Consider the following 27233-nt stretch of genomic DNA (forward strand, 5'->3'; position numbering starts at 1 on the left):
GTGGGCTTTCTCAGCCTCCGTGATCAGTGTCCTATCAAAAGTCTCCTCTTGTACATTTCTAATCTATTCTATTGGTTCTGTTTTTCTGGAGAACCCTAATACCACTATTAAATGTAAATTATTCCCCTGAGAGGAAGAGAAGGGGCAAGGTGAGGACCACTGCCACAGCATGAGACGTCGGTGATCTGACGGCTCTTTAAACACAGACACTGCTTACATCAGGGGCTGGGAAATACGGACCCTCAGAGCCTGCACGGCCACCAAAAGTGCAGTACAGCAACTAAAGCGTGCCCGTGTGTACTCACTGCAAAGAAGGTCAAACCCTCTGCCCTAAACACTCAATTTTAGCCCTATTCTGTGCCCTCCTAGAACCCTGAGATGTTAGTTTCAACACGTGAAAACTGAAAGGCTGGACAGTGTGATTTATTTAATTTCCGTATACTGCAGTAGCATCCAGGTAAGCTGTACATTTAAAAGGTAACTCATCCGTCATGAGTACAAGCTGTAGTTCAAGGACTGGAGGTGGTTCCCGCCACCACAGCGCTGAGGGGAGGCACAGTGCTAGCTCTGGCAAGGCGGTGTTCACACCCAACTGACCCATCCGCTGGCCAAGCCCTCTCTCTTCTGACTGTCGGTCTTCGCAATGGAATGACAAGGGGGCATGGCTTAAAAAATGTTAAGGAGCAGAAATCACCTCAACTGACTCGACCAGGAACCCCTGAAGGAGCAGGTTCTTTAAAGCAAGCTGGAGAATGAACCTGGCAGCCGGTGGACTCTGTGGACGAATAATCCTGGCCCCTCCCCCTCTTCCCCAGAAGCATGGTAGAGGCTCTCAAAGATTTCAGAGAAACTGGCGGAAAATCACTGATTTCTTGATTAGTATCTAAAAGGCACTTATGCACATTTTTACTTAGGAAACTGAACAATGAAGAGTGACACTGAACCATTCTCTAATCCTGAACACCCAACGTCCTGGATCTAAACAGCAGGCGGCTGCTCCGCCTGCGTCAACAGAGCCGGTCCTCATTACTCCGAGCCCGGCCACGCTCACTGGCTTCACCGCCTGTTTTCAAAAGGCAGACTCCACGTCACCCATCTCCACGCACACCGTCTTTAGTTGTGAATAATATTCAATTGTCACACGGCCATTCTCTCTGCCGAACCCTGAAAGGAAGAGAAAGGGTGAGGACAAGACAAGCCTTTGCCGCAGCCCCGTCGCAGGCACCGTCAGAGGCAGGGGCGCTCACGGGGCTGGGGGGAGCACAGAGCCCCAGGTTCCGGGATCAAGGCCTCAACTGCAGGCATTAGCTGCGGAGCTAGACACGGGAAAGGTGACCCACTGGCCTTGAGGGACGAGGATGGGGAAATATCCAGGTCTCATTTCTCACCAGCCGGAATCTTAACTTCCAGTATCTATCTACTAGTCTGGGTTAAGGTCTAAAAATGTTCAGACTTTCTTATTCAGCATAAGAGCATTCTCTGCACCTATCAACCTGCTGCCTTTGAAAGTCGGTGCTAACCTGAAACTTAACTGTACACAGTAGGCCGATTAACCTTCTCTCACACTAAGTCTGTAAGAGCACCCACCACTTACACCCTGCCCTCCCTTAGGTCCTCAAGTTATTCAAAGTCCAGACACTGCCCAATCCCTAGTAGATGGGGTTACGTGCTAAAAGGACAGCCTTCCGTGTGCCCCCTGCCCTAGACTGAAGGGGGCGCTGCCTCCGAGGGGCAAGGCCCAGTCCCCCAAAATGCACATCTCTGGGGGCACCACTCAAAAGGTGACGTACACCAAGGCCCTGGTAGTCTCGCTCTGTCTTTTGTTCCTCTCCAAATCCTCTCCACACAGTTGGCTGGGCACGTGAGGCCAGCTTTCCGGCCCTCTCATCCCATGCACTGATGTCCATGGGCACTGATCCAAAGATTCAATTTCACTGAGGCCTATGCTGCAGATTCCAAACTTTTCCCTGCACTGAGGGTTATGAATTATCAAAACAGAGCCTGGGTTCCTGCTCTGCATTGGGGCCTACGCGTACAGCTCCTCCGGGTACCTGACAGGCACAAGGATCCTTAGTGATGTATGGTTAGGGAATGCCAGGAAAATATCGAACAACAGACCAAATAAAGCTAAACACCCACCATCTCATCATCACTCACCCGTGTTTATACGTTTGCCAACACCATGATGGCCGTGAGTATCTGCCAGGAGACTAGGGGTCAGACTCTAAGAAGGTGCCTCTACAAAGTCCAAGCCAATTTTCAGAAGACCATGGGAAATTAGTGAATATTTATAGGCAACCAACGCCAAAGAAAGAACTTCAAAGTAATGGCTATGTTCCTGATGCCGCAAATCTCCCCCTAACAGACTGGACTTATAAATTTGCCATGTTATGGTAACACGTTTGATTGATGACTGAATACATGAAATGAATGGGCGGTGGCTTGGGGACAACATTCCTGTATGCCACGTGGTGTAGTAATAATGACTATGACTGACTGTTAAATGTAGACTAAGGGATTTTTAAATACTTTGGCATAATAGAGAAAACAAATTAATATATACTGAGATATTACTTTAGAGACACTTCACCTAAACTGAGTCTAAATCTCCACAGCGGATGATGACAAAGACCCCGATGGAAGGTCTAGGGGTGGTTTTATGCTGACACCGATCACAGACTGTGAGGAAAAGCAGTCCTACAGAAGAGATAAACCTTTCTCAGAACCTCCTGGAGAGCTTTTGGGAAAAAAAAAAAAGATCCTTGGCTTCCATCCCTAGAGACAGATCCAGTGGGTCTGGGCAGGACCAGGAATTCACATATTTTCCAGGTGATTCTGATACACAGACAAGTTCAGGAACCGGGGCTGTAAGGACTGAATCGCGGCCAGCGTCTCTAGAGACAGGGGTTTGCTTTCCCGATTCCCAGCTCCTCACCTGACTTCTTGTAGCCACCAAAGGGCAACTCCACGGGGCTGACGTTATAGTTGTTGATGAAGCACATTCCAGCCTGAAGTTCGGCCACCACCCTGTGGGCGCGCTGGATGTCCCTACAAAGAGAAAAAATGCACTGGTTACTCAGAACTTCGTGTTACTACTTTAACAGAAAAAGTTAGACCCCCTGCTTCAAAGGGTCTCGAAATATTGCAAAAGTCTTGTTTCTTCAAAATGTGTTTTAAAATCTTGTGCCATCCAGGCAAAACAGACAAGGTTTTGGGTGTTAAAGTCTCCTTCAAAAGCATGCATAAAAGCAGCAGCAGCAACAAGGGAGCCGAAACAATTCAATGGGGGAAAATAGTGTTTTCAGCAAAAAGTGCTGAAACAACTGGATACCCTGCACGCAGAAGAATGAAGGTCCCTTTCTTCCACCATACACAAAAATTAACTCAAATGGCTCACTGACCTAAAATGTCAGAGTGAAAATCATAAAACTGTTTGAAGCAAACAGCAATAAATCTTCATAACCCTGGGTTAGACAAAATCTTCTTAGACATGACACCAAAGCTAACAGATAAAGAAAAAAATAGAGTAACTATCAAAACTTTTAAAATTGTGTGCTGCAAATGAGACTATCAAGAAAGTGAAAAGACAACTAGGAGAAGCGCAAATCAGAACTATGAGACACCGCTGCACATCCACTAGGATGGTTAAAATCAAAAGAATACACAACAGCGAGTGCTGACTAGGATGTGGAGAAACTGGAACCCTTATACACATTGCTGGTGGGAATGCAAAATGGTGCTGCCACTGTGGAAAACAGTTCAGCAGTTCCTCAAAAAGTTAAACATAATAAAGTTACTATATGATCCAGCAATTCCACTCCTGGGTATATACCCAGCAGAAACGAAATGTACACACAGCCACAGAAAACCACATGCAAACGCTCATAGGAGCATTAGTCACAACAGCCAAAGAGTAGAAACAGCCCAAATGTCTACCATTATTTGAATGAACAAACAAAATCTGGTATATCCACACAGTAAAATATTACTCAGTAGTAGAAAAGAGCCAGTCATGAAAGTTCACACACCGTCTGACTCCACTTAGGTAAAATATTCAAAATAGGCAAATCTATAAAGACAGAGAGTAGATTAGTAGCTGCCAGGGACTTGGGGGGAGAAGACGATGCGGAGTAACTGCTCATGTTCCTGGGATGATGAAAATGTTCTAAAATTAGATTATAATGCCAGTGGTACATACAACTCTGTAAATATGCTAAAAACTACTGAACAGTATGCTTTAAATGGGCAAACTGTATAGTACATGAATTATCCCAGAAAGCTATTTTTAAAAATAGGAGTTACCCTCCTTTGTGATTGTGGCCTTTCTCTGTCTGTCAAGTGGCTAAGCAGAGCAGGAGGAAGAGACTTAACCCACTCAGTCCTCAAATCAAAAAACAGCTCCTCGGAGAGGACGTTCAGGGCGGTGGAACTGCTCTGTGAGATACCACCATGGTGGAAACACGTCCTTACACACTTGTCCAAACCCACGGAATGAACCCTCATGTAAACCGCGGACCTTGGGTGGAGGTGATGTGTTCACGTAGGTCCATCAATTCTAACACAAGTTCCACTCTGGCGGGGCATGCTGACAATGGGGGAGGCCACGCATGTGCTGGGGGCAGGGGTATTTCGGAAATCTCTGTAGTTTCCACTCAGTTCTGCAGTGAACCTCAAACTGCTCTAAAAAATAAAATCTACTAAAAAAAAAAAAAAGCCCCTCAAAGAGAAGCTCTTATATTAGATCCTCGAAAGAGACTGGGTCTTCTTCCCCAGGATCCTGAATACAAAACTACAGAGAAAAAAATTACCTTGTGTATCACCAAAGAAACAGCAATATCCCAAGTGTGTAAAGCACCCTTAGAACACAGCCTGCTGTTGCCAAAGACTAATCAGAGTTTGTATATAATCAAGCAATTGGCAATCATTTTCAAAGAAATTTTACTCCCAAATCATTTTTTGCTTTTCTAATAGGGGTTAAAGTTTATGTACAGAGATGTTAATCACAACATTACTTACAACAGTTAAAATTGGAAATAGCGCCCTAAATATAGAACAATAGAAAAAAAAGGCCCACATGTGTTACAATGCATTCCAATTAGGGACTGTTATAAAGTCACTACAAGTTAAGTTTTTGAAGAATAGTGCCCAGTATTTATATGTCAACACATTTCTAAATTCTTTGACCTGTATGTTTTTAATAGGCACCTAACCTGACACTTACATAGAATCAGAACTCTAAACATTTACTAAATGAATGAAAGAAAAAGGATAGAATTTTCATCAATAAAGTTTATAACTTAATTTAAACTCAACAATAGGGTTCTGTGGCCATTCAGGGCTAACAGAAAAATGCTACTTTTGACATCTTCTGGCTTTACCTGAAGCAAACAGAAAATGTGGATGAAAATGCAGTGAAGACAAACTCCAGTGAGGGGTTAAGATCAATGAAATATCTAAGCAGGTACCGCACCCCATGTCTTCAAAGCTGCCTCGGTGTCCTTCCCCACCTACCTGGTGAAGACACCAGCAGCCAGTCCAAAAGTGGTGTCGTTGGCTCTTTCCAGAACTTCAGCTTCAGTGTCAAAGGATAAAATGGACATAACTGGTCCAAAGATCTCTTCTTTCACACAGGTCATGTCATCTCTGCAATTAGCTACAAACATTATTTAAAAAACAAACAAACAAACAAACATCAGTGAAGGAATTATTATTCCTGGCATCTTAAAACTTCTTATTCATAGTAAACAGTGAAATACATAGCTTTAGAAAAATTTCAGTGTGACATTTCCTTTCTTCAGAAATCAGAATATAGATCAGAAAATCCTTTCTTTGTGACAACTTAACATTATAGATTGAGGAGTCATAGCCTTTGTGTTCATTCTAAACCTACTTTTTTAAATTCATCGTAAGGAAACAGCTAACGCGGTGAACAAGGGTGCCTGTGCAAGGACTTCCATCACAACATTCCTGTAACAGTGGAAACTGAAGGTAACAAACTAAACATCCAGAACAGACCGGGTGATCGCGGGACACATCCATGAACTTCTATGTAGCCTCTAAAAGTCATGCTTTTGCTGAAAATTCAGTAAGTCAATGCTCATGATAAAGTCATTGGAAAAGGCACAAACTGTATATATTGTCCCAATTTCTGTTAAAATGTGATACATGATTTATATTTTTTATACTTTTCCCCATTTTCTTAATGACTGTGGTATGATGAGAATTAGAAATATTTTTTAAAAAAGAAAACTTAGTAGTTGGCTTTATTCCTTTGGTAACTATGTAAGTTTAAAAAGCTAAAGATCTAATCTGTTCTTAGAAACAATAATTAGTACATATATGTAAACTAAAAAAAAATGTGCAGTATATTGTATATATGTATTTACATGCAATATAATGTGTATATGCAGTCGAACTGTACTGTCTACATAATAAAACTGAAAAAAACCCCACAATATAAAAACAAACAAATTTTTGAAGAGATGTTTATATGAAAATGTACTTAAGTTTTTAAGTGGCTAATTCCTTAAAATGATTAAATTCACACTTGACATTTTAAAATACGCATATATAGCTAAAGAAGTTCATATATTTAGATGTACAATCCTGGACCCCAGGGATTCTCAAGACAGTGGTGCTCTTATCTGCGCTGCAGCTGAGGGACAGCTCACCTCAGTGCCAGTGATCACTGCATGGAGGGGGAGAGGTGATATACATGTAAACCATGTGGAGGCAGAAAACAGCTTGAGAACCGCACTACAAACACCAGCTCTCCACCAGCCAAAGCTAAGCGCCAACTGTTTGCATATCTACAAAGATGAGGACTCTGAAAGTGGGTAAGAGGTGGATCAGAGCTTGCATAGCACACAAAGAACAGCACTCTGCTCATCTGTTTGTGACACTCTACTCTGGGGACACCTGAACTATATTCAAAAATATATTAAGTAATTTTAGGTGTACTTAAGGATAGTTTATTACGTTCCAAGTCTTTAAAAACTACTAATCCATATATAATTTTTTAGGGAAATCATTAGCCAGACTATTAATTACTGAAGACAATTCACTACCCAACAGTCCCAGAATAGAGTTTATCTTAATGCAGGCTGATAACACGGTACGGTCCTGTGCGCAGTGAGTTCTCTATTGGAAAGTCAAAGAGACGAGGGGATAAAGTAGCAGCTGATGTATGAGAGAAGGAAAGGTTTCTGCCCAAAATATAACACTCAAATCTCAAGTAAAAGAATCTGAAGATTAAGGCTCTGGAGTCATTCTCAAACTTTAAGGTGTATAAAAATGAACTGGGGACTTACTAACACGCAGATCTTAAGTTCCCAGCCCCTGAGAGGTACATTTGGGGGGTTTAGGGCAGGGATCAGGAATCTGCCCTTTTAACACATTTTCCAAGTGATAATCTGGGGACCATAATCCAGGCTTTCATGCTAGAATGAAGTTAAGCTAGTTATTAGCTCCCTGTTCTTTGCCTGGTTCACAGCTTGTTTAAAAATAACTTTTTTTTTTCTAATTGTAAAATACACGTTCTCTGTAGAAAATCTGTAATATTCAGAAATCCACAAAGTATAATAAAAATCACCCATAGTCCCAGCATCCAGAGAAATCCACTATTAATATAATGATGCAGATACTCCGTTCCTTCTTTTTCTCACGTGTGTACGTGGTTTTTAATAGATCTGGGGTAATACCATACACGCTACTGTTTAATCTATATTTTCTATTTAAAAACATATCATGAGCTTTCCTTCTTAATAACCACAAGCTAATCCATGGCATGGACGCTAAATTCACAGCCTTTAAACCTCAGTGAGTCTTTCTCTGGCAAGGGCTAAAGGTTAACCTGCATCAAATATTAAGTGTTGAAAAGTGACACCACTCTCCATTTCAGAGACAAAAATCAGCTGAATCGATCTTCAAGATAAGGTATAAGGAATTATACAACATAATTCCACCTATATATAGTTTTTTTTAAAGCCACAAAAACTAACAATATTTTATAGGAGGTACTAACAAACATAAAGTGACAGAGAAAAGTACATGGCGCCACCACCATCCACCACAGGGTCACCCGGCAGGAGGGAAGGACAGTGGTGTGGGGGCAGTGGGATGACCACACACTTGACTGTCCAAACCAGGAGAGTTTTAAGATTGAACGAAAATGCTAAAAATCACTATATCATGTAATGTTTAAAATATTAACATATCGTCTGACAAATTGGTTTTATTATATTGATGACCTGTAGTTCGCAGAAAAACATTCTTCACCAACTTTCTTGAGAAATGAAATTCATTATTTAATTTTTAATCAAACATGCACTTTCATTTTTTTTGAGCTCCTCACTTCCAGAACAACAGGTGTAGACTCAGAAAGTCCCAGGTAAACTAATTGAGACCATCGTCCAAGAGGAGGGGACAGGAGCCTTCAAAGGTAATGGAGAACGTCTACTTCTTAAATATGAGTAGTGGGGACAGAGTTTGCTAACCCTTGCCTTACACCATATACATAGTTTATAAACATTCTTTTCTATCTGACATTTAATTCAAATTTTCTAAACGCGAGTAAGAAGATGCATACTTAACACACAGGGTCTCATGTAATACCCCTCCTTTAATTTGGGATCTTCAGGTACATACAGGTCTCCACCACATAACACTTTAGCACCCTGACAAAAAAGAAAAAAAGAATGTGTATTTTATGTTAAACGTACAACCCCAATATGCATTCCCAAAATGTTACCTACGTCCTCAACAAATGCACACCTAGTCACTCCACTGCAGGTACAAAGCAGAACACGGCTCCCAAACGGACAGGACCACAGGAAAGGGGCGCACAGCAAGCAACCCAGGGGTAATCACCCTCCCCCTCATCATCTCATCTCCATTCGTTTCTCACCTGCTCCTTTGCCACTTTAACAAACCCAAGGACTCGCTCCAGATGTGGCCGGTTGATCAGAGGACCCATCCTTGTATCTTCCAGAAGGGGATCTCCAATTTTTATCCTTTGGGTCTGTTTCACCACTTCCTCTGTAAATTTATCAAGAATATCCTTCTGCACAAATACCCTTGTACCATTACAACACACCTAAACAACAGACACAAATTTATATGTAGGTAAGGGGGAAAAAAGGAAAAGGAAAAAGAAATATAACAGCTTTAAATTTAAGAGACAGTATACTTTCTTTAAAGGTTAGCTCCATTTCTAAAAACTATCACCAAACTGAACAGGATCACACATGTAACTACCCCACCCACAAACTATCTGCCCTTTGAGATAAAAGTTCCATCTTTGTTTTTGTTTAAATTCCCTTAAGGCAATTAATAGATCCATCTGACTCACAGTGGGTGAGTGAAGGAAGAAATGACCCGTCAACTTTAGAACACAGAATTTTAACTACATCCTCAGGCTAATGACAAAAAGAACTGAAAAATGTTGAACTCTTGGTAGAAGGTTTATTTTTCACAGTAGTATAGGTTCACAAATCTGAAACTATTATAGCATATTCTAGGACTGAGCAATTACATGTATTATGAATAATGGAAGCCCAATGTCTCACTGTCAGAGAAGGAAATTATAAATATGGAAGGGAAGAGGCTAAAATAAACCTCGCAGTATTGGAACTATTGGAAATATCTGTAAAAACTTGTAATCATTAATACAGATGGGTACAAACATGGATGTGTGCATATACATACATACACAGATGCCAAAAGTGTATTTCCTAGTTTTGGCTTCTGAGAAGACCCACAAGCAATGATACCCCAGTAGAAATGGGTACACCTGGCATCCAGATCTTGGTTTCTAAATACCATTTACCACTAAATGGAACCAAGCATCCGTAGACAAATGGCTGGCTTTAGAGCTCTGCCAGCAAAGCACAAGATGTGTCTGGGACACCATGATGTGCCAGGCAGTAAAAAAGTGTTAGAGTCAAAGAATAATGAGGACATATCAAAAAGTCCCAGATAGTGGCTCCCACCAGCAGAATCTGCAATTATTTGATCATCAAAATAGATAATAATAGTAATGGGTCATAACCCACAGAATGAGGTAAGAATCCATGGGTCCATGTTGATATAAGTAAACGAAAGAAAAGCAAACAAGGGAGAAGAGAAAGTTCTTTCTTAAGTAAACATAGGGAAAAAAATAGAATTGAAAAATCACCATTTGGTGACCAATAGAAAAAAACATTTCCAGCAAACATCAGAGGGTGCTAACAACAGTGGGTCAAAGTCTGATGAAGAACAGTCTCACTTTATCTCCTACAAGATACTTATTAACCACAAAGGAAGAATCAGGAACTTTAAAGACCCACCTCAAGCAAGTGATCAAAGCCAGCACCACCACTGGAAAACATGCAATGATGAAAAACATGGAAAACATCATTTTTGTGGTGTTTTTTTGCCAAAAATATATAACCTGAATCTAACTTAAAAAAAAAAAAAAAAAACCACCCAAATGAGGGACATTTCACAAAATAAATGGCTGGTACTCTTCAAAAATATCACGGTCCTGAAAGGTAAGAATGCCTTTAAAACCGTTGCAGATGAAATGAGATTAAAGAGACATGACAACTAAATGCAATGCATCTTCCTGGATTATACCCTGGACCAGCAAAAAAAAAAAAATTTGTTTTCTTTTGCTAAAAGGATATTAGTCAAACAAATGGCAAGTTCTGAGTAAGGGCTATAGATTGACTAACAGCACTACATTAATATCCAGTTATTAATGTTACAAGTACATTGTGCTTATTTAAGAAAATGCACTTTTTTTTTTTTTTTAAGAATACGCAGAGGTTAGGGACTGTCTGCAGCTTCCAAACAGTTTAGGAAAAAAGTAATCATATGCGTATGTATGTATAGACAAACAGAACAGTAAAACAAATGTGATAAAATGCAAGCATTTGAGGAAACTAGTTCAAAGGTACGTAGGAATTCTTTGTAAAGTTTGTGCAACTCTTCTGTAAGTCTGAAGTTATTTCAAAACAACAAGCTTAAAAACATGCTGTGAGATCAAGGGGTGGAGATTCCTTTTAAGCCTTTTCCAGGGACAGGTACACACCTCGCCTTGTGTGAGGAAATTGGCCATCAGCGCCCCCTTCACGGCATTCTCCATATCACAGTCTGAGAAGATGATCAGGGGAGATTTGCCTCCAAGTTCCAAGGTAACAGGTTTGATTCCTTTGGCTGACATCTCCATGATCTTACAGAACAAGGACAAGAGCATTCAGAAGTTGAACGCCAGTAGGATTACGTGCTAGGTTAATGAGACCCTGAACCTCTGAAGTCATTCTGAACCATGCATGTCTGGCCACCTTGTTCTTCTCAATATATTTTGTCCTTCGGCTACTTGAAACATGTTTTTCCAGAACACTGAAGGGAACCCACAGAACTGCACCTGATGTGCTGAAGAGGGGCGTTCATTTAAAAATACTGTTGATTCACCTGACTGCTGGGGGCAGAAATTCTTCTGTTTCACTGTTACTGTGCTCAAGGCTGACAGGGCTCAGAGCACAAATTAAGGTTAAAACAATGAATCTGAAATAAACTGAGAAAACTTTTAATGAAAAAAAATATGAAAACGAATATATGTATGTATACGTATGACGGGGAAACTGCTGTACACCAGAAATTAACACATTGTAATTGACTATACTTCCGTTTAAATAAATAAATAAATAAAATGAAATAAACTGAGAAAATGCTCTTCCTTCGGAGGTGGCTGCTACATATGACGTAAGTCACAAAAGAACACAAGTAACAGCCCAAGGCCTGCCCCTGAGACACAGGCAGGAGAAGGCGACTCCCGTCCCCACTGGGCCTGCCACCAGCGGGCTGTTCTCATCACCCTGCATGTGCCTCCTTCCCTCAGACATTGGTCCAAAATACCTCCAGCCTCCCTCCCAACACAAGCTAGGTAAAATCAGAGGCCAAGCCTCCAACATGCAGCCTGGGGAGGGCTGACAGGGCCATATCCGCATGGCATCTGTGTTCACCTACTCTGGTTCTAGCTTCACCTTTGAGCCGGTGGGCACACTGCCGGTGAAGGAGACTTTGGCCACATCTCGATGCTGACACAGAAGCTGGCCTGTGGCGGCCCCTCCTTGCACCACATTGAAGAGCCCAGGGGGCGCGCCAGCCTCAGTGTAGATTTCGGCCAGCAGCAATACAGACACAGGCGTGAAGGGAGACGGTTTAAAGATCATGGCGTTACCTGCGTCACCGAGGCACAGACAGAGAAAGACACTTTGAGACTGAGGATCCTCTGAGGAGGGGGCTGGAGGACAAGTCAACAACTCGGCTTCCTGTTTCCCCTCAAATGCTGAGCCAAAAATGTTACTCGTAAGTAAACACATCTTGTCCTTCCCACTTTGTTTTCTCTCATTAAACAGAACCCAAAGCACACACTTGCAGTCTCAACCAGTAATACCTTACACTTGCATGGCTAGACCCTTTCTCATGTATTATCTCATTTAACGCTTGCAACAGCAGTGTGAAGAAGCTATGATGAGTCCTATTTTGCAAAAGTTGAAACCGAAGACCGGAAAGGTTAGTTAAGTTGATGCGAGTCCCCAGAGCTCATACTTCAGTTCCGTTTCTCCTCTCTCACACAGGAACAGGCAGAAAGAACAACAGGAAAAAAGCTACCTTTCAACACAATGTCCTAATAGTAATGCTTTTCTAACCAGACAGTTTTCGCTACAATAGAATGTCTTCTTTTCCCACAGATTCTTCTATTTAAACTGTGTGAGAAAACTTTTTGTCAATCAGCCAAAGCTTCTCTGATGGAAGCCTGGTTTATCATTTCTCTTAAGACACAAATGAAGATGGAAGTTTATCTTCTGCTTCCTAAATGAAGTCATGCTCCTAAGGGTTCCTCTATACAGAAATCCAGGCCCAGGATTCTTGACCAGAAAGGAAGAGAACTCACAAGTAACACAAATCTAATTCATTTGACAGTTTAAAAAAAAAAAAAAAAAAAAAAAAGACCCCCAAGACCAGAATTAACTTTCTTCCTTTCCATAAACAAAAATAAATTAAATAAAAATGAGAATAACATAGACACCATCTGTCTACCTAATGCAGAAGCTCCCTAAGAGGCAGGGCAGGGGAAAAACCGTGTCCTCTGAGAGGGGGGCTCACAGGTGGAGGAACGATGCACTCTTACCACAAGCCAAAGCTGGAGCCGACTTCCAGCAGGCGATCTGAAAGGGGTAGTTCCAGGCTCCTATCCCCACACACACCCCAAGTGGTTCTCTTCTCGTGTAACCGAAGGAGCCGCCTGGGAGCTGGATATGCTCGCCTGTGGGGGAAGCAAAGGGGAAGAGGATGCAGTCCGCTTGTCCTAAGACCTGCCTGGCCCCTGGACGCACCCTGCCCAGCCAGACCAGCCCCCTCACGGCTCCCAGCACGCCCGGCTCGCCCTGCCTCCACCCCTTTGTTCATATCCTAGCCCTTGGTACACTGCTTCTGCGTACTCTCTGCATAAAGACTGCCATCTAACCTTCAAATTCACATTCATTCAATTTAATATAATTCTCTAAAAATTTCCTGGGCATTCACTAGATAACTTAGAGGAGGAAATGAAAGAGAAATGGGGAAACACTTGGCAGCTGAAGAGTCTGAGGACCCTGAAACCTCAGACTTCTGGCTCCCCAAGGCCCTCTAGGGTCCTGCTAAACCAGCCACCGTGAAGCGGTGTAAACTTCCTGAACAGCTTGCTAAATAGGCGAAACCAGTAAATATGATGCGCTCAACGACTCTTGCAAGAAGTGGTTTTTCAACAACGTGGTCTATAACTTAGGTACCAGGAGAGATGCTTTATGTACATCATCCCGTTTAATCCTTATAATAACCAAGAAGATAGGATTTATCATCTCCACTTTGAAAAAGGAAAGATGAAGTCATTCCCCGGGATCACCTAAGCAGAGAGCGATGAGCCCAGGGTTTTAACCCCGGCCTATCTCAATCCCCAAACCTTTACCCTTCCCCACTCGGCTCCACTCTCCTGCCTCCTTGCCAGCCAAGCACGGAAAGCCAGGCAAGGGCTTACCGGCCATGGACGCAGCCAAGCCTGCATAGTACTCCAGGCACTGCCAGGAGGTGTCGATGTCCCAGCGGGCCTCAAAGATGGACTTGCCGTTGTTGATGGTCTCCATGATGGCGATTTCATCCTTCCGCTCCTTTGGGGAGAACAGAAGAGCAGATTTAAGACGTGTTACCACACACCTCCACATATTCGACACTTAGAGCAGAATTCACTGCCCAATTTTTAAAAATGGGAACAGCTTGCACTTTCAGTGAAAATGAAAGGAATGGCAGTGTGACATCTGGAAGAGAGAGAAAGGCTTATTGCTAAGAAGCAGCTGTACTCTTCCCCTCAACTTAACTGTCACAGATTCAAGATCAATACCTCATTTCAAGATCAGTTAGAAAAGGGATGTTTTGAGAAATATTATATATGTATGCCTGTATAAATATGTATAGATACGTATGCATGTGTTTGCGTGTATAGAGTAAAAGAGTACAGTCCTTAGGAAAATTATACAAAATAGCCAACACACAATGGACATTTAAAAGGATATACATGCACATGGCTTGAATTCACCCAAAGAAAAGCAGCATCTTAAAATCGTAAGATAATTATTTTCTGATACTCAGTACTCATCAATTCTCTTTTTTTTTTATTTAATTATTTTTGTATTATTTAATTATTTTATTTTGGTGGGGGGATTAGGTTTATTTCCCTTTTAGAGGAGGTCCTGGGGATTGAACCCAGGACCTCATGCATGCTAAGCATGCGCTCTACCACGGAGCTAAACCCTCCCCTCAATTCTCTTTTCAAATACTGTTTCCGGTTGTAGCTTACACAACTTAGAGGTGCTAGAGATGGCCCAGGGATGAAAGAAAAGGTTTAGGAAATTAGATCTAAAAAGAAAAGCTAAGTAATGCTCTTTTTACCCCCCAAAGAAGATGAAAAATTTAAATATGTAAAGAAATATTTACTATTATGGGTCTAATTTAAAATAAACGATAGAGTCAAAATCTGAACATACATAAAAGACAAATCAAACAACTGACATGAAGAAGGATTCTTACTAAAACTGATAATCAGAAAGGCTGACCAGAAGCAAAAAAAAAAAAGGCAACAGAAATTAACACGAGTATCTACCCACAGTACAAATCTCAGAAAAGATGGAAGGAGGAATATGGAAATCAGTATGAAATACGGGAAGGGACAGTTTGGTAGTGATATCTGGACGTGTTCTATTTCTACAAAGATCAGCGGGATAAGGTGCTTTGACTCATTCATTCCACATTCATTACTAAGGAAAAAAGGATAGATCCAGTCTCTGCCCTCAAGGAGCTCACTTATGAAAAGGGAAGTTAGTAAGTTCTAAATTAATTTTGCAATTACTGAATAGACACATTCCTTCACAAAAAATAATCTGTTCACATTCAGACATGGTCTGAATTAAACTACCTTTTAAACCAACAATGCACCCTTTCTTCCCCTGATTCTATACTCACCAAAACAACTTTTTAACAATTAACTCGTTTTCCAGTTACTAATACTGGAAGGAGGATACCCAGGAGGACAGCAAGCATCAGTTCTGAAACTAGGTACAAATTATCCCCCTGTCTTGGATCTGCTGCACATGATTAACGTGAAACATGCTTTAAAAGGCATCGTTAACTGTAAGTGACTTCAACTTCATTTGTAGAATGTAAGAGGGCAACCAGGCCCTAAAGAGGAAGTAGGTACCGGTTCACTACTCGGCATGAATGCACTGATGAATCAGTACATTACATTTCAAACCCGTGAAGAAACATTAAACTGGCAAAGTGAAATGCTGCTGGCTTCCACGTTAACACAAGCGTGAACAGACAGGAAGTAACCTGTGACTATGGATGAAAAGCCTTAGAATATTACTGAGAAAGGAAGTTTTATTCTCGTAAGATTTTTTCTTTCTTATCCTTTTTTTTTTTTTTTTTTTTTTTTGGTAAACAATGAACAAGCAATTCGCTTTAAGGACTGTTTGAAAGTTTCACCTCAAAGAGAAAATTCAGTTTACTGGCTGGCCTTCTGAGATTTTTCCTGTCTTATTCCAGCATTCTCTACTTTCACAGAAAAGGTTATTTCTAAAAGGCCATGATGAGATCTTTTGACACACCTTACAGAGACCATCCGAAAAAAAATCTTTGACGAAAACTACCAAGGAGTCCAAGTGGGTATCTACCGATAGCTGATACTGCTTACAAGGAAATGGGATGTTTGACCCTCGTGCAATAAGAAGGGCAGAGAGAAGGTGAAAACAATGCAAGTTTCCTGCCCCTTCTACTACAAGAGCCATCACAAAACAGAACTGTCCACCACGACAACGAGCAAGTATTTCTTGGGAAACGCGTGCTTTGTATCCACCCCATCCTCCCCTCCACCACCCTGCTTCACCCGAGACCTGACCAGGGGACCACTGGGAAGAAGGCAGAGGCAAAGGGCAGGAGCCCCACCTTTCTCCTTCACAGACAACACCCTCAGCAGGCCCTGCGTCCAGCTTTTATAAGAGAGCCACGCGAGCAAACCCCCACCCCCACTAAACTGCCCCCCTCCCCTTGCTTCAAGGGGAGGAGCTGAGCAAAACTGTTGCAGGCTTTGCAGCCTAACAGACCAGCTCTCACACTGCCTAGTGACACCACCTTGAGCCGGTCTTTCCGGGTTTGCTGCCTCACCTGTCAACTAGTAACAAGTAAAATAACCGCAACATTCCAGGATGTTTTTGACAATTAAATACAATTATGTATGAAAAGCACCTTTAATACTTCTCAGCCAGTTTGGGGATCCTTCACTCTGGTCCCCCCACCATCCTGGTGTGTGCTATACATTCTCCTTATATCCAACCATTTTTCCCTTTCTACCTCGGGGGGGGGGGGAGTGCCCACGGGAGGCAAAGGTGAAAGGTCATCAGTTATAGTCTAAGGCTCACACCCAACATAATAGAGATTTCAAAAAGGAAGAAAAGGGAGAGAGGGAAGGAGGAAGCAAGAGAGAGAGGGAGGCCATTTGCTCAGGGACCTGAAGAGTCTCAGGGGGAAAGAAAGCAATAAACCAATCATAACAATGCAGCTGACCAAACGCTACAGACGTTAAGTCCAAGGGGCAGAAGACAGGCACAGCCCCAAACTCAGCCTAGGAAGGTGCGGAGAAGTCTTCCAGGGTGGCCAACATGGAGAAGCCGTCACAGGAGCACAGCATCCCGGCGGTACGAGGGCAGGGGACGTGAGCACGCACGTGGCAGAGGAAGAAGGGCCAGCAGTGCACAGCTGGGGCTCACGGGGTGAAGAGGGGAGGAGATGAGGTGGAGACGAGGGTTGGTCCTGAAGGGCCTGACGGCCTTGTAATGGAAGGGGAGGGCCAGGATCAGAGGTGCACTTCCAGGCAAACCCTCAGGGGGCACGAGGATGACCACCTCACCCAGGTAGGGCTGGAGGCAAGTGCATAATCCACACACACGATCGTTCCTGCACGTAAATGGTGTTACCATAGTTTCAAATAACATTTTCTCTCTTCTTTTAAGCCAAGTAACAGCTACTTTCATTAGGAGACTCCAACTGAGAAATGACTAGAGCCTACCAGTAAGATTTATGATCCGGTAAAAAGCACCAAAGATTCACTGTGAAAGGGGGAACATAAGACTCACAAACATACCAAAACACGTTCATTTCACTAGGAGTCAGGAGGCCTCTGGCTCCGGTGGAGTAACAGGAACCAGACTTAGACTCCGTCGTAAGCAACTAAAAACACCAATTAAGATACACGTACAACAACTTTCAGATACTGGGCATCAGGCAGCTCACGACAGTGACCCCGAGAAAGAGAAACAAATGAGATGAGTCCTGCACCTGCTCCTGCCCGCTGCCTGGGGAGAGCTCTCCATCACAGCGCCAGGAGGAGGGGCCTGGGGACAGATACTCTGCGTTGAGGAGACAGGTTGGGAGCTCGGGGAGTCTGTGATGGCTACAGTCTGCAGTCTGAGGATGGCAGAGAAAAGAGCTGCACAGAAGGACGACCCCAGAAATCTGCAGAGTCCCCCTAAGTCTTCACCTGAGAACTGATGAGAGTGAGGAAACCACCCAAGGCTGGGGAAAAAACTGAGAAGGTGAAAAAATCCCCAGAACTCACACAGGGCCAGAAGTAGTTCATGTTCCTACCAGCCGGGGGGAGTAAAACCTCACTAACACACGGAGCATCAGGCCAGGTGTTCAGAAGGGTACTCGGCAGTGGGGCAAAATGAGCTGCTCTGGCCACACCTAACAAAGGATAAAAGCAAGCCTTGCAAAGGTTAAACTGATTCCAAGTAACTTCATTGTGTCCCAAAACAAAGCTCTTCAGTATTTTTTTAAGTACAAGAATATTCAGCATCCGACAACATAAAATTCACAATATCTGGTGATAACAAATTATTAGGCATACAAAACAAAGGAACGTTATATAAACACCCAACCAGGAGGGAAAACCAGTCAACAGGAACAGATCAGAAAATGACAGATGACAGAATCAGGAGACAAGGATGTTGAATGTTATCCTAACTACAGTCACGTGTTCCAAAAGGCAGAAGAAAACATGAGCATGTTAAGGATAAAGGGAAAAAAGTCATTTTATAATGATAAATGAGCCAATTCTTTTTTTGCTTCTTTTTTAAAATTTTTATTTACTTATTATTAGTTTTTTGTCTTTTTTTTTTTTTTAAGTCTTTTTTTTTTAATGGAGGTACTGGGGATTGAACCCAGGACCTTGTGCATGCTAAGCATGCACCCTACCACTGAGCTATACCCACCCCCTAAATGAGCCAATTCTTGGGAAGACATAAGAACCCTAAATGCTCATGCATAAGGAAAAAGTGAGGGACAAATCAGAATAATAAATTATCAGCTTTGAGTTACCACTTTTGGTTTATCAAATTAAAAATAAATTTTAATAGCAGAAAATATTTTGTTGGGAAAAAACTCTCCCTGAGTGTTCTGACATTACTGCATCAGGCTTTCTGAGCAAAGGACACTAGCAAGCTGACTGAAAAGCAAAGGCCTTGGAAGGCAGAGACAGTGTCTCCCTAAAGACAGAAGTCTCGGGAGAGATGTGGAGATACAAAGTTCTCTACTTCTGGTTCCTGGAGACATCTGCTTACATACCAAGGTAATAAATCTGGTGACACCGGAAGGTGTCCCCTTAACCCTGGAGATCTGTTTAATGAGGAACCTGTCTCTCTCCAGAGGAGAGGACGGGCAGATGTGCCAGCAGCCCAATTTTAGGGCTCCTCTCCTGTGGTGCAGCCCACTGTGTGCAACAGGGTAACATCTGGCTCTCACGGCATCACCCCAAGGGGACTGGAGCTCAGAAAACTAGTGCTAACGTATTGCTCTGGCTGCTGCATTTCGCTGTAATAAACTGTCACTTTCCCTAATCCAGAAAGCCTCCTGTCGCTTGTCAGGATACACATAAAATCTTGCAAGTAGAGGAACTCTCCCACCCTGTTTCCGATGTAACACATTGAGGAAAAAACCACCACAGTCCTATCACTGAGAGATATCCTTGATTCAAATTTTGGGGTATAGTCTCTGAATTTTCTAATTTTCTGTAATGAGCATCTAGTAATTTTGCTTTTTAAGACTGTAAAAAAGCTGAACTTTGCATTCTCAGATGGGAGCATCTATGAATCTATGAAATCTTCCCAGGCAATTATAGTAGAAAATAAACCAGAAAAAAGAAAACTCAACTTTAAAAAAACAAACAAACAAAAAAACCAGAAACAAAAAAGAAACGTGAATTTTAAGAGTCATCAGAGGAAAAAGTAAAAAGAAACAAGTCCACAGGGTTAAAATGGAAAAGAGGCAGGCTCTAAAGAATACCTTACCGCTCCAACAAAGAAGGAAAAGAAAACCTTTCAAGGGAGATGTTACAAGGAGCCAAGAGCCAGAAGGGAATTACCGAGTGAAAGCTTGCCGTACATGCCAAGGTGAGCATATGGAAATGTTTCTCAATTTTGTTATAAAGGTAGAACCTAGTAGCGCATCCAAGTCTAACTGCAAATCATCAGAAAGAACTTGCAGAGCAATGCAAGAGGACTTCTCTGGAAGAGAGTACATTAAAACATACCCTTATTATCCTGGCAGCCTCCAAAAGGATTCGGCCACGCTCCATGCCAGATTTTTTACTCCATATTTTAAAGGCAGCCTTTGCATCCTGAACAGCCAAATTTACTTCCTTTTCTCCTGAACATGTGAAAGTAGCTATCACTCGGCCTATGAATACAGGGGAAAGTCGGTGTTATTGCAAATGGTTGCCACACATTTTTTTAAAAGTACTGTGTATCCAATTTTCCTTTTAGTGATCCACTTCTTAAGAAGGGTTTGAACTTTTGAACTAGTGACCACCCCTGCACCAGCAGTTCTGAACTCTTTTTAGGGGGTCACTGGCCCTTTTAAGAATCTAATCAAAGTTGCAGGCTTCCCTCCAGAAAAATGAACTTAACCACCTTACAGAATTACAGAGACCGTGCGTCCCTTGCCTAACACACCAAGAACTATGGGCATGTCCTCAATTGGGCAAACCTCTAGTTGAGTTTACTGACATTAACTTCTATCAGTTATTTCACAATTCTCCTTAACAATGTTTGAGAATCTCACTGATCTTGCAAAACCAAAGTTGAAGTGCTCTGTCTCCTGGGTTATGAACTGATTTTAAATCATTGGCTTTTCTTCTATACAAGTCATATAATACTAGTAGTATTTGATGAGTATGGTTAATAAACAGAACATCAAGAAAAAACAGTTCAAAAAGCAAGAATTTTTTTTTCTCCAACATAGGAAAAAACCCAACCTCCTTTTTTTTTTACTCCTTTTTTTTTTACTTCACTGTTATTCTCTATCCCAGGCAAAATATGAAATGATGTTTTTCTAGACCTTAATCCCAAGGGTTGTGACTGACTCTACCAACAAGAATTCTCTAAAATAACAAGTCAGCAGTTTCTTTTCCCCTCCCACAAGAACATGTGAAACGGCTTTTTCCAGAGATTTCACAAACCTGCAATTTCTGTTTCAAGTTTGAATAGCTAATTGGTAGAGGCAGTGGCTAAGGTCCGCACACTGCAGGCAATTAAAATAAAGGGCAGTGTTTTTTTCTTTTGTATCAATATCGGAGGGGGGGGGGGTCAAGAGCTGTTTCCTCCTACCTAAAGGAGAGCCTGATCATGCCTGTGACCCCTTCCTGCCCTGAAAAGTCGCTGCTCTGTGATTTAGTGCAATTGGTCAAACCTAAATTCTCCAGTCCCTTGCAATCCCGTTTTATCCCTTTGGCTACACGCCATTCTGGCTTGCACAACAATTTACATTTTCCTCCCCCACAAATACTGCATTAAAGTTCAGCAAAATAAACATAAAACAAAAACAAAACAAAAAACCTTTTCCTCATTTGCTTCGTGATCTTCTGAGTTCCCAGGGCAGACCCAGAGCTTGGCACACATTAAGCACTGGATAAAGGCAGGAATTTTCTTCCCTCCCCCTGTTCTGATTCGTGTCTAGAAATACTTTAACACCAGGGGCTGGTAACAAAGTCCTCATTCACGCTCATTAGGATCATCTGGGCGCGCTCCTCCATTTTGGCACAAGTGTTTCTTTTCACCCCCGTCCTTCTTAGAACTCTTCTACGTGCACGGTTGAAGACCTTACTGCAGTCCTAGCTTTAAAAATCAGTAATAACAACAACAGAACCTCACACATTGGGCTTTGTGGACTCTCCGTTCAGGCCGTTGTAAAAGTACTTCAGACGCCACCACGCAATTCGCCAGCTTTTTCAGGTTCCTACGACTCCCTTCCCTCCCGGTCCCGCTGCATTCGTGTTTGCAGAGCACCGTTAGCTGCCTACACAAACAACTTTACAGTCTACACGGCCACCTGCCCCCGTTCAATAAGCGTCTGCTGAACGCACTAAATGAAGGTTGAGGGCGGTAAAATAGGTGCACCGCTGCGGCGGCGGGGCGTCCCCCCGCGCCCGAGCCTCACCCCAACCGCGGCCCCCGCCCCACCGCCCGCGGCCTGCCGCCGGGTCCCCGTCGCGTTACCCGTTGCTGGCTCGAACGCCTTCTCGGTGCCGGAGGCGTCCGCCGGATCCACGCGGGCCCCGCCGCGGTAATTAAGCGGCTGCGACACGACAAAAGTGCCAGTGCTCATGGTGGCGACCGGAGCAGGCCCGAGAGCGCGGAGAAGCAGAGAGCGCGCCGCCCTGACTGCTCCGAGAAACATGGGGGCGGGCGCAGCGCGGGGACGGATGTTGAGGGCGGCGGGGAGGGGCGGGGCCGAGGGTAGGGGGCGGGACCTGTGGTGGGAGCGGGGCAGCGGGTGGGAGGGGCCGCGGGGAGGATGGGGCGGGGCCGCGGGAGGGCCCCCTGGAGGCCCCTTAACCGGAAGGACGGGCGACACACCAGAGTCTTGCGCACACGCACACACACGTGCGCGCGCGTTTTATCTCTCTCTTCCAGATCAATATTTAGTAATTTGCAAGAATTTTCGGGTACATCACTGCCTGTAATTAGCCAAGGATCCTACTCTTGATCCTTCCGCCTAAAGGAAGCGGAAAGTTGGAGTGCTAGGAATTATACTTTAGCGATTACTTCACTCCCAAGACTGTTTCTTTATCTGTATAATAATACGTTTTAAAAGTTATTGTAAAGACCAAGGGGAGGACTGTCAAGGAAACATACGACATTGTGATGTCAAGCTGATTTTTAAAGTCTGAAAGCGCTGTGTAAGTGCTATTACCGACAGGGGCGCGAGCAGAAGCCTAATACCAGGGTGTAAAGAACAAAGCGCTGGTGAAAGGGTGTGAGAAAAAAGGGTCTCTCTGCACGGCCACTTGGAGGCACTCCCAAGGGCCCATCGGCTAAGGGATCTTACACAAAAGCAGCCTTGTTCGTTCTTCATACTGAACTCCCAAGCATCCGCCGCAGAGACTCTCATGAACAGAAATTAACTGGCAGTTTAGACATTCCATTATTTCCTGCAGGCTTGTTTCTCTTCTCGGGACTGCAGTCTTTCTCCATGTTCTTTCCCTTACCTACCAGCACAATATTAGGGAGGGTGATTTTCAGGTTTGAAATAGAAATAAATTACGCTGGTCAACTTTTTCCAGAACTCTATGCCAATTTGTTAACCCTCTCAATTCTACTGACATTTGCAGGTCTTTGTCCTCAAATAGAAACACTCAAACATAGAGCAGTGTTCAAACATAGAAGACCTTGGAGCCAAACTCAGCTACTACCTTTATTATTGGCCACTGGAAACAGAACTGAAAGATATTAGGATTCCTGTAGATTTCTAGGATCATTGGAGCAAGGATGGTCATTTGTGTGTACAGAGACCATACATCTCAAGGGATTTGGGGGGGGGTAGGCAATTCCTATTTATAATGTTCTGCCCCAACAAATGCATTTTGACACATCAGATCATGATTCTTGATATTTTAGACACAGGGCCATGACATCTGTTGATATCATTCACAGATTATAAAAATGACAAACCTTTGCCAAAGTATCTAGCTGTTCCCCTTACCTACCGGTGCTTTTATTATTAGTGTTATTAATATATTACTGTTCACACAACCCAACACATAGAGCTTTATAAGTTGCAAAGCCCTTTCACATTTACTTTTGCACTTAATGTGTTTCATAACTCTGGGAAAGAAAAGGAGACTAACACAGATTGAGCTAGGAACTCATATAGGGTACTCGCATGAATATCTCAGTGGCAATTCTGCAAGACAGGGTTTATCATCCTTTGTGTAGATGAGGCAACTAGCTCAGAAAAGTTGTAGTGCCCCCCACACACACCTCCCCGGAAGGAGCTAGGATGGGAGTCCAGCGCTGTGCAAGTCCAAAGCACATTTCCTCTCACTACACCAGATCCATATGTTGTCCCATGAAGACTGCCATCAAAATCCACTCTTATTCGGGTGGTCATTTATCAAAAAAGAAAAAAGAGGATTTTGAAACCCAGCAAGCTGGCCCTGGGGAAAAGATTTAAAGGACCTGTTAAGTTTCCTGGGAGGAGCTTGTTATTGTTAGCAATTCTCCTAAAGCAGCTGAGAAGCCACAGAGGGTGTTGGCCAGTTGTATAGGGTCAGGGGGGAAATATAAAGAGAAAGAGGGGAGCACATGGAGCGAGAGGAGTGCACACTCTGAAATGGGTGTGCAATGGAGGGCAGCAGTAGAGGGAGAAAGGCCTGAAGAGGGAGGGATGGGACCCTGCGAAAGAGGGAGGAGAAAATGCCTACCTCACTATTTGCTTACAGCCAGACCTTGGGTACCACAAAGACGCCTCCATAGCCTTATTTCCTTCCCCAGAGAACTGGAGGTGAAGAAAAGCAACTCGATCCTCTTCCCCCATCTTCAGGACTCCCTAAGGAGGGAGCCTGTGGAATCCCATGCAGAGTCCCTCACTCCCCACTCACTCCCCACGTCATCCAGCTTCCAGGCTTTTGCTTTGGTCGAGTTTCATCATTAGTAGCAGTCAATTCTTGGGCACACCCTCCAGAAGGAAAAGAGAATGCCTTTAGGGAGTAGCCAGTGCTTAGCCCATCATCTAGAACTACATTAAAAAGAAATGTACACACTATTTTTCCCTGGATACAATAATATGTCTGTGACTCTATTCATTCTGTCAGTGAAGAACTAGAAAATCATCTACACAAACAGATAGAAAGCGGAAAAAATGATTCAGTGCTTGCCCACATTTACAGGGACTTTCTCTTATAGTAGTTTACAGATTGAATTCCATCTTAAGCCTTGAGTCCACACATTCTTCATATGATTTTCCCACTCAAGAGTTAATAGGTTTCCTGATCTAGGTACACTGACACTATGATTAGGTCCTTAATGAATATTTGTTGAATGAGGAAATGAACAGTAATTCAGTCAGAAGTGTTGCAGATCTGGACTTTGACATACCACCCTGATAAGGATGTTCTGGGATGTTAGGCATCTCTACTTGGAGAATCCAGTCTTTTCCATTTTCAGCATATTTTTCAGGCTATAATAGTCATATGTTCAAACATAGGTCTACCTTGTAAATCTCAGGTAGTATGAAAGAGGGTGTGTGAAGTTGGTCTAAAATTGGAAAGTGCTATAAAATTGCTTTTATATTATCATATTACATGCTTTTATATTATCATATTACATGCTTTTATATAATCATATTACAGTCATAGTTTACAATGCCTTTCTGGTTTGTTTCTTTTTTTTTTTTTCCCAAATGAAAATCAGAGTCATTGACTTTACAGTTTGTTCCTAGAGTTAATAATCCCAGAACACGGAAGACCATGGACCTTACAGAAAAATTTAGAATCCACCTGTATCTGAGAATGCAGAGTTATACAGGAATTATTTCAACTCTTTGAAATGTATAAGACACATCAGTGGTTGTGTTAGTGGGTTTTTTTTTCCTAGAACATAATAGAACTTTGATTATTTGCATGTATATAATATGTAGTCAGTTAAAAACAAACTTTAAAAACCTAAACAAGGACCTCTCTGTACTATTCTTCCAATTTCTTGACTCTCGTATTTCAAAATAAATGGTTTAAAAATTAAACAAGGAATACAGGCTCATTAATAGAAAAAAAATTCAGAGATGTTTTTAAGACTATTAAAGCAATTTTTTTCACCACCTAGAAACAATGTTAATAGTTAACCCCCCACTAAATACTATCAGACTTTACAATGTTTTACTTTATACTATCTCGTTTATTCCTCAGAATGACACTATAGGGTAGGAACTATTATCCCCATTTTACAAGCGAGGAACCTGAGGTTTGGCAAGATTGAGTAATTTATCAGATATTAGTAAGAGATAGAGCTGAATCTGTCACTGGCTTAACTATTTTCTGAGGACAGACCTAGAAGTAGAATTTCTAGGTCTAAGGGTATAATTGTTATTAAAGCTTTTGATACCAATTTGCAGGAAACCTGTTTTAAAGTTAGAGGTACTGAGGTATATGGTTTTACAATAAAATGCATTCATTTCAAAGGGACAGGTCAGTGAGTTTTGACAAAGGTGCACACCCATGTAACCATCACCCCACTCAAGATAGGTTAAGCCGTTCATTTTTTTACTATATGAGTGTGTAGATTTTAATCACCATTGAGCCATGTAGTATATTTTAATTACATTCACTTTCTTGAGCAATTTTTTTGTTTTTCCCGGAGTTCATAATTGTTCTAATTTCTATTTGTTTAGTTTTTTGTGAATCCTTGACTGAATCCTTCCACACCCTCTAGCAGCTCTGTAAAACCATGCTCCACACACTTTCTTCATGGTCAGACCTATTAGATAATGTGTTTTGTTTCCCTTGAAGAGATCTGTGTTGAAGCCTTTTGACTTCCTCGTCTACCCTGGACTGGCTGCGGTCTCAGCCTGCTGCCCAGCTGGGGCCCCGGGGCTTCCCTTTGCTGTCATCTTCAGCATCCATTCCCTGTGCATCCGCCCCGTGGCATCCTCTGCTTCCTGTCTATCATGGCTTCTTTTTTCCTCAGTGTACTTCCTTATTTTAACAAAGCCACTTTCTGGTAGTAACTTTTTGAGAAAGGATACAAGGAAGGTAAGTCTTTGAACATTGCCTGATTGAAAAATGTTCATTCTCATCTCATACATGATTCATCAATGATCTAGGTGGGGTTAAGGTAAGTACAGAATTCTAAGTTGAAAATAAATTTCATTTAGAATTTTGAAGATAACCCCCTTAGCATCTTCTAGTTTACAACGTTGCTGTTGAGAAGTCTGGTCTGTAGGCAGTTTTTCACCTGTAGGCAATTTTTCAACAAGCATTTTTTTTTTTTTTGAGGACCTGTTCTGCACCAGGTATTGAATTAGATGTTGGAAAGCACACATATAAAAACAAACAAACGGCGGGAGGGATATAGCTCAGTGGCAGAGTGCATGCTTAAGCATGCACGAGGTCCTGGGTACAATCCCCAGTACCTCCATTAAAATAAATAAATATATATATAAACAAACAAACAAACAAACTTAATTACTTCTCCCCCCCTAAAAAAATTTTAAAAACTGTGAACAAACTAAACTAAACTAAATAATTAAGAAAAAGACACACACAAAAAAAGATGTTAGAAATATACAAACCTGAGTAAGCCTCGCACACAGTAAGAACTTATAAATAGCTG

At 42.4% G+C, this 27233-nt stretch overlaps 1 protein-coding gene across 1 annotated transcript; it reads right to left on the reverse strand.

Annotated features, from left to right (window-relative positions):
• Positions 1–407: 407 nt before the first annotated feature.
• ALDH9A1 (aldehyde dehydrogenase 9 family member A1) lies at positions 408–22322 on the reverse strand. Its single transcript, XM_074349743.1, has 11 exons — positions 22125–22322; positions 20162–20307; positions 14063–14192; positions 13178–13312; positions 12027–12223; positions 11072–11212; positions 8906–9094; positions 8588–8675; positions 5512–5653; positions 2936–3048; positions 408–1164 (listed from the first exon to the last, which is right to left on the reverse strand). Exons 1-11 carry the CDS (start codon positions 22303–22305, stop codon positions 1070–1072), a joined length of 1557 nt encoding a protein of 518 aa, XP_074205844.1. The 5' UTR covers positions 22306–22322; the 3' UTR covers positions 408–1069.
• Positions 22323–27233: the final 4911 nt, after the last annotated feature.

The sequence above is a fragment of the Camelus bactrianus genome, chromosome 21 (assembly GCF_048773025.1).
Source record: "Camelus bactrianus isolate YW-2024 breed Bactrian camel chromosome 21, ASM4877302v1, whole genome shotgun sequence".
Taxonomy (NCBI): Eukaryota; Metazoa; Chordata; class Mammalia; order Artiodactyla; family Camelidae; genus Camelus; species Camelus bactrianus.